The 13,915-nt window shown below is 43.4% G+C and overlaps 1 protein-coding gene across 1 annotated transcript; it reads right to left on the bottom strand.

Moving 5' to 3' along the window:
• Positions 1-3,168: 3,168 nt before the first annotated feature.
• On the bottom strand, positions 3,169-8,078 carry LOC310668192 (lysozyme C, milk isozyme-like). Its single transcript, XM_083421214.1, has 4 exons — positions 7,847-8,078; positions 6,252-6,407; positions 4,791-4,869; positions 3,169-3,426 (listed from the first exon to the last, which is right to left on the bottom strand). The coding sequence occupies exons 1-4, from the start codon at positions 7,980-7,982 to the stop codon at positions 3,357-3,359; spliced, it is 441 nt and encodes a 146-aa protein (XP_083277340.1). The 5' UTR covers positions 7,983-8,078; the 3' UTR covers positions 3,169-3,356.
• Positions 8,079-13,915: the final 5,837 nt, after the last annotated feature.

Genomic DNA, 13,915 nt, shown 5'->3' with positions numbered 1-13,915 from the left:
TCTGCACAGGGTGGGCAAAGGAGCACTTGTCCCCTCTCCGCTGGTCTCCTGCGAAGAGTCCTGGAGCCACCTCTCCACTTCCTCTATCTCCTCCCCTTCTCCACTGGTGTTACGCTGATTTCTTTCTCCAGCGTATGGGCTATCCCTTCTCCTACTAGGGCCCTCTCCACCATCATCCGGGAGCCCTCTCACCTCCTCCCGCTCCGATGGCAGTTCCCTGACAGTTATGTACTAAACTTGGCAAGTAGGATCTTAGAATGCAACAACTGATTAGCCTGCTCCAGGAGGGAAGCAGAATCAGCCAATCAGCCGGGACTCATTGTGTAAAGAATGTATATAAAAGCCTGAGGTTTTGGGGCGGGGAATCAATCACTGTTTTACAAGCATGAAATCACTGCAGGGCTCCAAGTATATTTCAGGTACAATAACCAAATAAACCTACAAGTAGGAATTGACATGAGCAGCAGTAAATAACAATTAGGATAAAGAACAGAATGAAAGTGGGTGGCAAAAGAGGATAGGCAGTATAAATGGAACATTCTCTTAATCAGGAGTGAAACATTACAAATATGAAACCTTTAAACACTTGAAACACAGAAAACATAAATCAAAGCAAGAAGTATATACATATACAGGCAGGCAGCTAGACCTCAATTTATTAATTTTATTCATTATATAGTAAGAGCAGTGGGGTCCTAACAGCAAAGGGAAGGCTTCCAGGCACCCCACTTTTGTGTTTGATTAAACTTCCTCTGATGGGGAAGGGTTGGGTTTAGCAACCATTTTTCCACATTGGGAGTCTTTAAAGCAGGGTCAGCAAACTTTTTCAGCAGGGGGCCGGTCCACTGTCCCTCAGACCTTGTGGGGGGCCAGACTATGTTTTTTGGGGGAGGGAATGAACGAATTCCTATGCCCCACAAATAACCCAGAGATGCATTTTAAATAAAAGGACACATTCTACTCATGTAAAAACACGCTGATTCCCAGACCGTCTGCAGGCCGGATTCAGAAGGCGATTGTGCCGCATCCGGCCCCCAGGCCTTAGTTTGCCTACCCATGCTTTAGAGGGTCTGAGTAAATGGCCAGCTTTGACCACTGAGAAAAAAGCAATGAGCAAATGGTCTAAGGTTAAGGCTGCTGAGCAGCAGGTTCATTCTAAACATCGAGCAGCAGAGCTGTTCTGAATATGACAATGGTAGATCTGGCATATCTACCATCACAGCCATAGTGTCTATGGATCCTAGTTCAGGTGATTATGCATATAGAGACCTTCAGACAAGCAGAGCAGCTTTGTTTCTATTGTTTCTATGAAGTGCCTAATACACATTCCAAAGTGCCTGCATAAGAGAGGGAGACGTGCTGTACTACATGTGTCCTAACTTCAATATAAGGAAAGGAATGCAAAGAGATCACATGCAGCGAGGTGCTGCTTAGAGAGAGTTCTTTGTGTGCTTGCTTTATGTATGTGAGTCTTAAAAAGGTGTGAGTCCTGCATCATTCACCAGTCTGTGAATGATGTCATTCCTGATTAGCTTTGTATCATGTGCGTGCAAAATGGTACTGATGCTGGCAGGCTGGACTCAGATCCAGCTTGCTGCTCAGAATCTCATGTCCTCTGATGTTTTATTGGGCCTTAGAGTACTTTTTCCAGTGTTGAGGCTCATTTATATCATGCCATAGCTCTGAGAACATTTGGAGTGTGGGGACTTTTGGGTGCAGGGGTGCCAACTTGAATAAAATAATGGGAGACCCAAGTAAGCCTTGCCTTGCATAATTGATCACATGACATGGTGCAAGCATGCCATTTGAATGGCAATGTTCATCAACTTGGGGGGCAGCCCCCTCAAATATTTTATTGGGGCAGCCCCAGGAGTTGGCTCTTGTGTTAGTTTGGGTCTTCTATATTCCATACCCTGTCCTCAGCATACTCTCTACATTGCTCTGATTGCCCTAACTGCCTTATATGTATAGAAATATAGAGTATATTTCATTATAGCCATACTTGGAAATACTTGTGGATGACTGTATGATGATTGCTGATGATGTTGCTAACTAATATTTTCTTCTATGCTGTTCTGGAGGGGCCCCCAAACCTCAGAAACACATTTTCAGGGTGCTGGGGGGGGGCTGAAAACCCTCTTCTCTTGTGTTATCAGATACGTCTATTCAACCAAAAGCCATTTTGCAAGCAGAGTGGGAGCACTGGATTTGACTGTTAGTCACATTTAGCATCTTGCAGACTGTAAATAAGAGAATCTGAAGGTACTACACTAGAATGGGGCTGGGACAGGGACAGAGGACAGGGCTATCCAACAGAGGAGGGGTAAGAGGGGATTGAGGTCAGATGAGAGGTGAAGATTATAGATTTAGTCAGGGAAAGATGATGCTGTAAAGGCTAAGGAGGAGGCAGGAAGAAAAAGGAATTGGTGCCTGGCTGCTGCAGGTTGGCTGTGGACCAAGCAAGAGGTAAAGATAGTTGAGGCAGTAACCTGTTTTTCCTGGCTGGAAGCCATGGCAGAAACTAGATGGCATGGAATCATAGAAGATGTGAGTTCATCTTACTCAGAGGCTGACTACCCAGCACAATTCAGAACCTAGGGCAGGCTTCCTCAAACACGGTCCTCCAGATGTTTTTGGCCTACAACTACCATGATCCCTAGCTAGCAGGACAGGGGTCAGGTCAGGGATGATGGGAATTATAGTCTCAAAACATCTGGAGGGCTGAGTTTGAGGAAGCCTAACCTAGGGAATCACATGGGATGGGCAGCAGAGAGAAAGGAACCTTGCACCATTGAATGTCCTGGGTAAAACAAACAGGTAAAGGCCCTGCTCTGTGGTCCTGGCCTGTGTCTGCAGAAGGGGGAGGCTGGAGTGGAACCCGCTTATGCAGAGCTGCCCCCAGCTAACCTAGCTGAAACAGTCACATTGAAATCAGTGCAAGACGTTAGTCATGGCTAACTGAAGTCACATTTATTTCAGTGGGAAGTAAGTGTAACTAACCTAACCTGGATCCATCCTAATGGTTTTTTCCCCAAGTTCAGAAGAGTACTCGATGCTATCTATATTGACTTGATTCTGATGTAATATTTTCATATAATCTTTGTCTGAATGGAATCAATTGAGACACATTTATAGGATTCAGGAATCTGGGTTTCAGACAGATTCTCTCTCTCTTTTTTTTTTTTTAAAGGTGTTTGTTAATTTTGAAGATTATCCTGTCATTTGATCAAATGGTCCTCCGGTTTTAGGCCTGCTGCCTTCATCAGTTAGCTGATGCAGGATGTACCACTAACTACCCTATCCAATCAGAACAGCTTGTGGTGAAAATACGGTAATAATAAATGGATGCCTGTATTTCAAGGCTTATTGCATTCCCAATAGAGTATGGAAGGCATAGGATGTAGGCAGTATTCTTCAAAGGGCTTCCTAAAAGAGAAGAAAGAAACAACATTTATGAGAGACAGGTTGGGGCAGTTGGCATTTGCCTTAATAATCTATGTTACCAGCTGGAGGACCAGATCCAGAAATGGTCACCCCTACAAGGGTGACTTTGGACAGAACCACACCTGTCAATCACCTGATGTCACATAATTGTTAGGATTTCACCCCTCCCTATGCTGCAGATAGGGATCACTTGTTGGAGCACCTGTCTGTATGTAATGCATTTCAGCTGCTGATTGTTAGAGCTATATAACAGAAAGGGAGATACACTGTTTGTTCTGTCACAGTGATGTTTTGTTTCAGTGTTCTCTCCGAGGAAGAGAGAGAAAGAGGAGCCATGTTTACTTTGAACTGTTATGTTTGATTTCGTTGCAATAAATTAGGATTAGATGTTACACCTCAAGGCTAACGCTTCTATTTTGGATTCTGCTGGTTGTGTGCTCATGTCCCATCAGTGTGACAGGAGACCGGAGTGAAGAATCCCGGGCGATGCTGCACTGGGGGAAGGCACAAGGCCTCAGCATTATCTCACAACAATTATATCAGGTGATATTAAATTTCAGTCACAGTTTCAAAAAAAGATTCTTTCTTTGCAGATGCATTTTGAATTCAAAAATTATTCCAGCACTGCAAGGTGCTTGGGATTTGGCACCAAGTTCAGCAGAGGCCGAAAAGGAAGAATTGAGAGCTCCAGGTTCTTCCTTTTAAAAATAAGGCAGTGGCCTTACATGTCCCACAACTGATGTCATATTTCTATTTATGGTATCAAGTGATGAACAGGTGGGCATGACTTGGGACAAATGGCCTCTTAAGACAAATGGAGAGGCCTGGGGGGGGGGGGTGTCTAATTAGGCCTGTCAACTGGAGGCTCCCAACTGGAGTTTTTTTGTTTTCTAAAAAAGCACCAAAGTGTAGAACGAGCTTCACACTGTTCTCTTTCATTATTACATCATGTTTCTAATTTTATTCTGAATTTGCACCATTGGATGATATCCATGCACCCATTTACAGATACTCTGCTATTCCCCACAAGGAAAAACAACAACAGCCACCCCTAAACTCTTTAAGCAGCATCTCTGCCAGATATGTACTAGCTGAGCAGACCATCATGGTGATCAACTAGTTCTTCATTTTGTCTTGCATTATTTCTTCCACCATTTTTCATAATAGACTGTTGTATTGTAAAGGACTCTTGAAATGTACTTAATAAACAAAGAGTATGGGGCTGAAAGCAGTTCTCTTTTCTCTGCCTTGTAATCATAAAACAGAAAAGTTTGTGCTCGATTTGATTATATGATATTGTCATTTATATTTTCATTCTTAGACACTGGTGAGCTGATGCCACTTACCAAGCTAACATCCCATTCTTGCTTGCAGAAACTTTCTTTGCACACTCAACATCATCTGCGATATTGTCATCCAGAAACTCTGCCAGGAAAGTTATTGAAGTTGGCATTGAAGGACAAATCAGGATAGAATAGGGGCTTCTGTTGGTGTATTCTCCACCTTGCTACCTACCATCTGCCTTCCTGAGGTAGCCAAGGTAGTCTCAGGAGCAGTGCTGAAATCCCCCAGGCTCATGGTTCTGAGAGACTTCAACATTTGCGTCATCTCTATCTCACTGGAAGCCACAACCACAGCAGGGCAATGTCCTGTTGGATTCCACTGCCCAAGGCAGCTGCTTCAGCCCACCTGATTGTCTCAATCATGAGTCTGTATCAAGTTACTCCTGCTCCATTAATGGGTCCTTCACCCCTGATGGGAGTGAGACTTACTTGGCCTCAGAAAAATCTTCAGGAATGAAGGACCCATTAAATTGGTTTGCCCCCCCAAAACAGATGGATCCAAATAGTTTCCTAGTGACTCCCATTCCTGTCTCCTGTCACTGCTGCAAGTGATTCTGTCAAAGCTCTGCTTGGTCTTTGAAAAATGCCTCTTTTTATCTTTTGAAGGCTTCATTGTGATCAATGGTTTTAATGATGTGAACGAGTCTAGGCACGAGTCTAAGCTCAACAACTTGGCCCCCCCAAAAAAGAACCTCAACAACTTTTGTGTCCGGATTTCACTTTCTGAAATATGACAACCTTACATTAGTCACATTGCAAAGAACAAGAAACTGCAGTAATAATGGGGAGGGATTAAGTATTTGAGCCAAAGTTCCCTAAGTATCCTCCACAAAACCCCTTTTCGAATACCAAGACTCAGTCCTGAAAGATATAAATAACAAAAAAGGGGTGCCACTGAGCATGCAAAGAGTGCCTGACACTCATAATTGAGCAGGCATAATTAAGCCACAGCTTGCGAACCAAAGTATGTTGCTAGCATTCAGGCTTAAGCTCTGCCACATTGTGGAGAACCTTTATGGCTCCACAGGCCAGATCCTTTTCAGGATCATGCCCATGAGCCAAATTTGATGGATGGGTGGGGACACTTATCTGTCAGTCATATGACATCATATGATATTGCATGAGCATATCCGCCCACCGGTCAAAATCCCTTGTGTGGGTTTACCACTTGGGAACCACACCTCAACAGACCAAAGTTGGTGCACTGGGAAGCTCTGAACATAGTGCTGGCAAACTGCTTATTTCTCGGGTCCCCGCTGTTGATGGGGAGGGGAGAACGAAGACTGGAGTTTGCAAGTGACAGCAGTGTGGGGCTTCTGCAACCTTGTTTCAGAGGAAATCGCTTGGCATGCCAAGCTGGAGACCCTGGTGGGCCACGAAGGGCCCCAGGGAGCAGATTCCCACCCCTGAAATAAACAGTTCTCCTTGAGTTGCAAAAGGCAAAAGCAAAGAGTCACCACTTACTCTCACAGTCAATACTGCATAGGTTTTTTGTGGGATGCTTTCCATTGTCACACCACAACAGACCACTCAAATAAAATATTCCATAGTATGGATGGCCATCTGTGTACTCATAGTGTTGCGTGTCAAACTGACTTGCGAACAGGACCAAACACAACCCTGGGAGGAAAGCACAGATTAGAAAGGTAGAATGCTTTTTGTTTCCTACATATCAAGTGCAAAACTTCAAAACAGGAAATTTCATATTATATGACTCAATATTTCAGCTAATTACATTACAGAATGTTACCATTACAGAGTTGCCATATTCCAAGGAGCCAAAACCCAGACAACCCACCACCACCATCGCACATCTTCATCAGGTGGCTGGCATGAGGATGGAAGGGAGAGAGGGAGAGAACATACCAGGAAGGGAAGCGGCTGGCGGGAGCCAGCCCTGTGCTGAGAAAGAAATGTTCCCCGGACATTTTGCCAAGTTCTGAAAATTTCCCCTGGACAACATTTTCAGGAGCGGAATCCCGTATATGTCCGGGAAATCCAGGATGTATGGCAGCCCTAACCATTAACCATTCTCAAATTTGGCATTAACCATTCAAGATTCAGTCTTTCACCTAGCGCAGGTGAAAGGTTTGTTTTTCATAATATTTTTCTTTAGCATAAAACACATATACATACAAAATAGATATGCTAATGATGCTATTTGTTTATTATTTTTATAAATGCTTTTATAAAACCAGAAAACTTAATTATTTACACCAATGGAGCTTCCTCACAAATTGATCACAATTTTAAAGGAATAAATAATCTACTCTTAACCCTTCCAAATTCATTTTTTATGTAACCTGTTACCATGCTTTATGTAATTCCTCATGATAATTTTCTCTATTTTATTAGAATGATTGTTAATTTAATGAGGGCAGATTTGACGGAGTAGTCCCACCAGCGAATGCCTGAGCAAGGACTTTCCCTAGCACATCTGGGCTTCCCATGCCCCCCCCCCCAAATTTCTGGGGCAAAACAACAACAACCCTTGCAAGCAAGTAGAAAGAACTGATAGAGCAATCTGCTTAGTGCTGCACTAAATTCCTCCCATCAGATTCAACTGTTTGCAGGTTTTTCTCAGTAGAGACCTTTGCAAAACTGAATAAATGCACAATCTGAAACACATATTTAGGATGTTCACCTTTAATAACACTTAATAAACAAACCACAATGGTAGAACCTGAAAACTCTCTTTTTTATCTCCTTTACCACATAGTACCAGAACTGTTTTGCTCTGTTACACTCCCACCCCAAGAAGTAAAAATCACAATTCTGAAAATAACAGGACATTTTTTGAACATTTTTTTTGAAAATGTTCTCAATGCCCAATTTTGTTTCTATGGGCCCATTTTGAAAAAGTGGCACATCTGCAAATATTAAACTATGTCAGAGAAATCATAAACATTTTAAAGGACACTCTAAACATCAAGAAAATAATGAATTACAACAAACTCAATCCATAAAAAACCTTTAACAAAACCATAGCAGGTGGCAGTTAAATTGGACCTAAATTAATTCAAAGAAGCTAAAGGGAGTCAAGCACCTAAATAACTCACAGTGTCCTACTCCAATGTTGTGGTAACCATCCAGTCCTCGTCTTATTAATTCATCTTGCAGCTCGCATTTTAGATACTTTTTGGACTCGGATGCTAAAATGAGTAGGCAGAGGAAGGCAAGGTTCAGGGCCTTCATTACCACAGATCTCTAAGAAGTAATATGTCCAGAGTCTTGAGAGTTTTTATAGCTGATGGATGTAGACTTGGCCGGGGTGTCCAAGTCTACACCTCTTTCTACAGTGAGGGTCAGCAAACTTTTTCAGCAGGGGACCGGTCCTCAGACCTTCTGGGGGGCCGGACTATATGGGGGGGGGGGGAATGAACAAATTCCTATTCCCCACAATGCCCCAGAGATGCATTTTAAATAAAAGGACACATTCTAACATTCTACTCATGTAAAAACACACTGATTCCCGGACCATCCACGGCTGGATTAAGAAGGCAATTAGGCCAGATCTGGCCCCCGGGCCTTAGTTTGCCTTAGAGGTTGCTGAGTTGGTGCAACAACAGGCTAGAATGTCCCTAAGCTGCCCGTGTGTGTGTGTGTGTGTGAGAGAGAGAGAGAGAGAGAGAGAGGGAGAGAGAGAGAGAGATGTTGTCTATGTTAAGTATAGGTTAACAATAGTGACTCAATACCCATTGAGCCAATCACCCATCTCCTACTACCCTTCTGAGAAAAACCCCACCCCACCAGATAAGGGTCTGGTGACTTCTGCTTCAGAGTATCTGAACAAGTGTGCATGCACACAAAAGCTTATACCAGAACAAACTTAGTTGGTCTATAAGGTGCTACTACAATTTTTATTTTTATTTTTTATAACACTAGTGCTTTACTTATCTTTCCTGCAGAAATTGTTATCAGGGGAGAGCTTCTTTTGACAAGAATGGATTTTCATGCAGCAGATTGCTTCCCACTATTAGCTCCTATTTGCTGACCATTGTAATCCATTAAGCATAAATATGCTAAACAATACACTCCATAAATATACTGACTAGATTGCTCTGCTACAAGCTAGCAGCATAGCAGTCTAACTTGGGGCAGTAGTATGGCACTTCTGGCCCACGGACCTCATCAAGGCAGATCTCCTCACCTGGCCTGCAAGGAACCTTCAGTCATGCCACACCCAGCAGCCTGACACCTGGTGTCATCAGCAATTGGGCAGGTAAAGACTCAGCTGGGTCAAAGGGAATTTGTAGGCACAGGCTGATCATCAGGGCTTGTGAAGTGCCTACTGGAAACATTTGTCTTTCAACAAGCCTTTTTAGTTGAGATATATGCCAGTCTGAATGCATATTGTGTTTTAAAAGATTTTTTTTAATTGTTGTTTTCCTCCTTTGTGAGAGAAGGCAGGATATAAATTTATAAATAAAGAAATTATTATTATTTATTCCCCACTCATTGGGGGTTGCCCCAGCCACTCTTGGCAGCTTCCAACATAATATGAACACAAAACTAAATATAAAACATTAAAAACATCCTGACACAGAGCTGCCTTCAGATGTCTACGGAAAGTCGTATAGTTCCTTGACGTATGAAGGGAGGGCATTCCACAGCACAGGCGCAACCACTGAGAAGGCTCTGCATGCTTCCCTGTAGCTTCACCTCTCACAATAAGGGAGCCCCGAGAAGGCCCTCAGAGCTGGACCCCCATGTCCTGGATGGGGGTGGAGACGCTCCTTCAGGTATACGTAGTTGAGGCTGTTTAGAGCATAGGTCGACAAGCTAAGGCCCGGGGGCCAGATCCAGCCCCCTTCTGGATCTGGCCCGCGGACGGTCCGGGAATTGCCACGTGGATCAGCGTGGGGATTCTGATTGTTTGGGCTGTGCCATTTCCCTCCCCTCTCCCTCACACACACCGCGTCTACACCGCCTCCCTCCCTCCTCCTGGCTTCTTCCTGCCCTGCCTAGAGGAGGAAGGCGGCTGGGCTTTGTTGAGGCACAGTTGGCTGAACGCCATTTTAAGCAGCCCCTCTCTGGAGCCAACCCTTTCACGCCACTCGTCCTGCCGCCGCCACCAGCCCCTGCTGGTAAGCAGCTACTGGGGTTTACCTGTGCCTTCTCTGCTGTGGAGAAGGGAGAGCAGAGTTGGGGGGGGGATTCCCCCCAAAAAACAATATAGTTCCCACAAGGTCTGAGGGACAATGGACCGGCCCCCTGCGGAAAAAAGTTTGCTGACTTTAAAGGTCAGCACCAAAACCTTGAATTGCACTGGTCACTGTAGTTCGCCCCTCACAGAGTTACAGTTTAAAGCAACCCTTAACAAATTACAGAAATCCTTGAGGGAAATAATATGCTTTTAATGCTTATGCACCTTGTGTCTAGTCTGCACCTGTAGAATGCACTTTGCACTTTTGAAAAATGGTTTGACCGGATATCAAATACCCAGTTCCTCATTTCTGGCAGCATGGTTTGAATTAAAGGAGGAATCAAGGCCACTGTGTTCATCCAAATAGTTTTCTTTCTCCAACGCAATAATCTCATTTCTTTCTTCTTTCTAAAGATAAAAGGCAGATACAATGATATTCCCTTATACATTTTTCTTCACCATTTCCCACTGACTTTCCTGCGGGATGAAGAATGGTTTGTTCTCATTTTAAAAATCAGCTTTGATCCTCATCTGGGAATTAGGGTCAGCTAAAAGGATGCATTTGATCTGAATCATTAAGAGTTTCTATTCTGGATGGAGATCAGAGAAGGTCAGGATGACAGAAACAATGTTCACGATAACAAATTCACAGGTCTGCACCTGCCTGAGTATATATTGAGTACTTTTGTGCCTACAAGCCAAATGTATTTAGGGAAACAAAATACACCTCCCCCACAAACACCTGCTCACAAACACATTTAAAAGGGTATAAGATGTTAATCTTTGACTACAGTGAGACGGAAAGAGAAAGTGTAAGTGAGCAATTGTTAGGCTAATCTGCTTTTAGTTCTGGATGTCACTCGCTGCTCACAATAAACCACAATAAAAATTGCAAGAGGATTTTGAACACGCAAAAAGCAGCTGTGACATGATAACAAAAAAATAAAGTAATGAATGTGATGTCAGTGAATCAATAACAACATTAACAAGTTTACAAATATCTATGTATATTACCGTATTTTTTGGCCCATAGGGCGCACCGGCCCATAGGACGCACCTAGTTTTTTTGGGGGAGGAAATAAAGAAAAACATTTTTATTTCCCCCCCAGGCACGGGGCTGGGGAAGCCCGAGCTTCCCCTGACCCCAGCCCCCAGAACAGGCAGCTCTCTGCAAGCCATGGGAGAGCTGCGCGACTTCACGCAGCCCTCCCACGGCTTGCAGAGAGCTGCGCGAAGCCTGGGGGCGCTGAGGGGTCGGTGCGCACCTGCATTCGCCCCATAGGTTGCACACACATTTCCCCTTCATTTTTGGAGGGGGAAAAGTGCATCCTATAGGGCAAAAATACGATATGTAAATATATATATATCTTAGAATAAAAAGCTATTAAGATTTTAAATATTATTTATAGCATTTATATACCACTCTTTGGTTGCAATTGCACAACAATTCAAAAACATCAGCAAATTAATAATGATGATAATGATGATAATAATAATAAATATTTTATTATACCCCACCCATCTGGCTATGGTATAAACACATATAAAAACATAGTAAAACATCAAACATTAAATACTTCCCGATACATAAAAAGGTAAAGGTACCCCTGCCCGTACGGGCCAGTCTTGACAGACTCTAGGGTTGTGCGCCCATCTCACTCAAGAGGCCGGGGGCCAGCGCTGTCCGGAGACACTTCCGGGTCATGTGGCCAGCGTGACATCGCTGCTCTGGCGAGCCAGAGCCGCACACGGAAACGCCGTTTACCTTCCCGCTAGTAAGCGGTCCCTATTTATCTACTTGCACCCAGGAGTGCTTTCGAACTCCTAGGTTGGCAGGCGCTGGGACCGAGCAACGGGAGCACACCCCACCGCGGGGATTCGAACCGCCAACCTTTCGATCGGCAAGCCCTAGGTGCTGAGGCTTTTACCCACAGCGCCACCCGCGTCCCGACATGTGTGTGTATGAACTATGTGTAGTTCATACACACACATAATTTTCACACACCCCAAAAAAATCATTGCATTAAAGAAAAGAAAACAAAACATAAACCAAAACATTTAAAACAACTATATATAATCAATTTTAAATCCACATTCTGGGATTACTTGAATCCCTCAATTTCCCTCCACTACCTCCCTTGGTTCCTTGGTTCTTCATTTATGCATGTCAATAAAATCTTTATCTCTAATTACCTCCAAGTTTACACATTATATATAACATTACAAGTGTTTTTAAAAATCCTGCTAATGTATTAAATTGCATACACTGCTTTTGTAAATATGCAATAAACGTTTCCCATTATTTTGTCATCTTGATTTTTAAGTTTCTCAGTTAATTTAGCCATTTCCACATTAACTTAATTTGCCAATCTTCCTTAGTGGAGAAATCTTCTTTCCAGTGTTGGGCTAACAATATATGCGGCCATTGTTGCATACATGAACAAATTCTTATATTCTTTACCCTAATAAAGGTAAAGCTTCTGGTTTTTTAACAAAGGTTATTTTTAACATTTTCTTCAATTTGTTATATATCATTTCACAAAATATTTTAATGACCTTACGTTGCTACCAAATATGATAAAACGTACCTTCAACTGCTTTACATTTCCAACACTTAATTTTTCTTGTTTTATACATTTTTGCCAATTTAACCATTGTTAAATACAACCTATACATCATTTTCATGTAATTCTCTTTAAGTAAGGTACAGGCTGTGAATTTTATATCATTCTTCCATAGTCTTTCCCAATCTGTCATCTGTATATTACGTCCCACACCTTTTGCCCTGGTTTCCCATTCTAATTAATATTATACATATTTGATAGTAATTTAGTATCACTGTCTATTATTTCTCTCTGGAAATTTGAAATTTCACCTTTTTATTATTTTTAATTGGAAATATTGTAGTCAATCTGTTATCTTTCCTTTTACTTCTTGAAATTCCTTCAATTTTAATTGATTATCTATTTCCGTTAACAGCTCTCTATATGTTGCCCAATTATGTTTCATATTTACTTTTTTCATGGATATTGCTTCCAGCGGGGAAATGTTTTTTGTTCTAACAAATCTTTATATTTTCCCCAAACTTAAAAAATCACATTTCTTATTATATGACTGGAAGCTTTTATGTACTTTTGCCTTCTGGTACCACAAGTACGCATGCCAACCATTACCATGTCCTACTAGATCTAGTAATTCTGTGTTTTTTAATGTTATCCAATCCTGGATCCAGCAAATGCAAAAAGCTTCATTGTCAGAGCTGGCTCCTGGTCCCAGCTCACAGAGGACCAACGCTAGCCGGTAGTAATGTAACAAAGTCTTTATTGAAGCATAGTTTCCATTTCCAAGCCTCAGCGCCCCAGCTCTACGTCTAGGGTCTAGACCGGCGAAGCTCCGTCTGAATCTCCGCCCCCTGTACACCAGTTTAAGACTCTAGCCTTACTCCACCTCTTCCGTCTCTCCTTTCTCCTCTGGGTCCTGCTACCCCCCGGGGTTCCTTCCTTCCTGGACTCTTCCGACGCAGACGTTGACCCCCCTGAGTCCTCCCTCTCTCTTCGGCGGGCTTTAGGACCTGGCTCCCTATCCGGGCTGCCAACAGTGCCGCCCTCCTGTACATTTGAACTTGGCGCGCGCGCGCAGCCTTCAACCTTCCTCTTGACCGTTTCCTCGCTCCCCGACGGAGGCGTGGTCAATCCTCCCTCATGTTCTCCCGCTGGCAGTGCGCTGCCTGATCCCGATGCCTGGGACTCCTCCCCCCTACTGCGCTCTGGTGTGGACGCTGGTCCGGATTTCCAACTGCTGTTCTCTGAGTCCCCTCTGGCCCTTTCTTCCTGGGGTGTCCCCCTAGGCACCCCCCTTGCCCTGACCATGGGAGCCCCTTTCTGTGAATCATCCGATTCACTGGAAAGACTCAGAGACCTCGGACCGTTGTCATCGCTGACATTTCCTTCAGACTCCTCCCCCTCACTCTCCATTTCCTCTC

The sequence above is a fragment of the Podarcis tiliguerta genome, assembly GCF_965153285.1.
Source record: "Podarcis tiliguerta genome assembly, chromosome: 17".
In the NCBI taxonomy this organism is placed as follows: domain Eukaryota; kingdom Metazoa; phylum Chordata; class Lepidosauria; order Squamata; family Lacertidae; genus Podarcis; species Podarcis tiliguerta.
The sequence above is the reverse complement of the archived record's forward strand: the minus strand, read 5'-3'. Positions and strand labels throughout refer to the sequence as shown.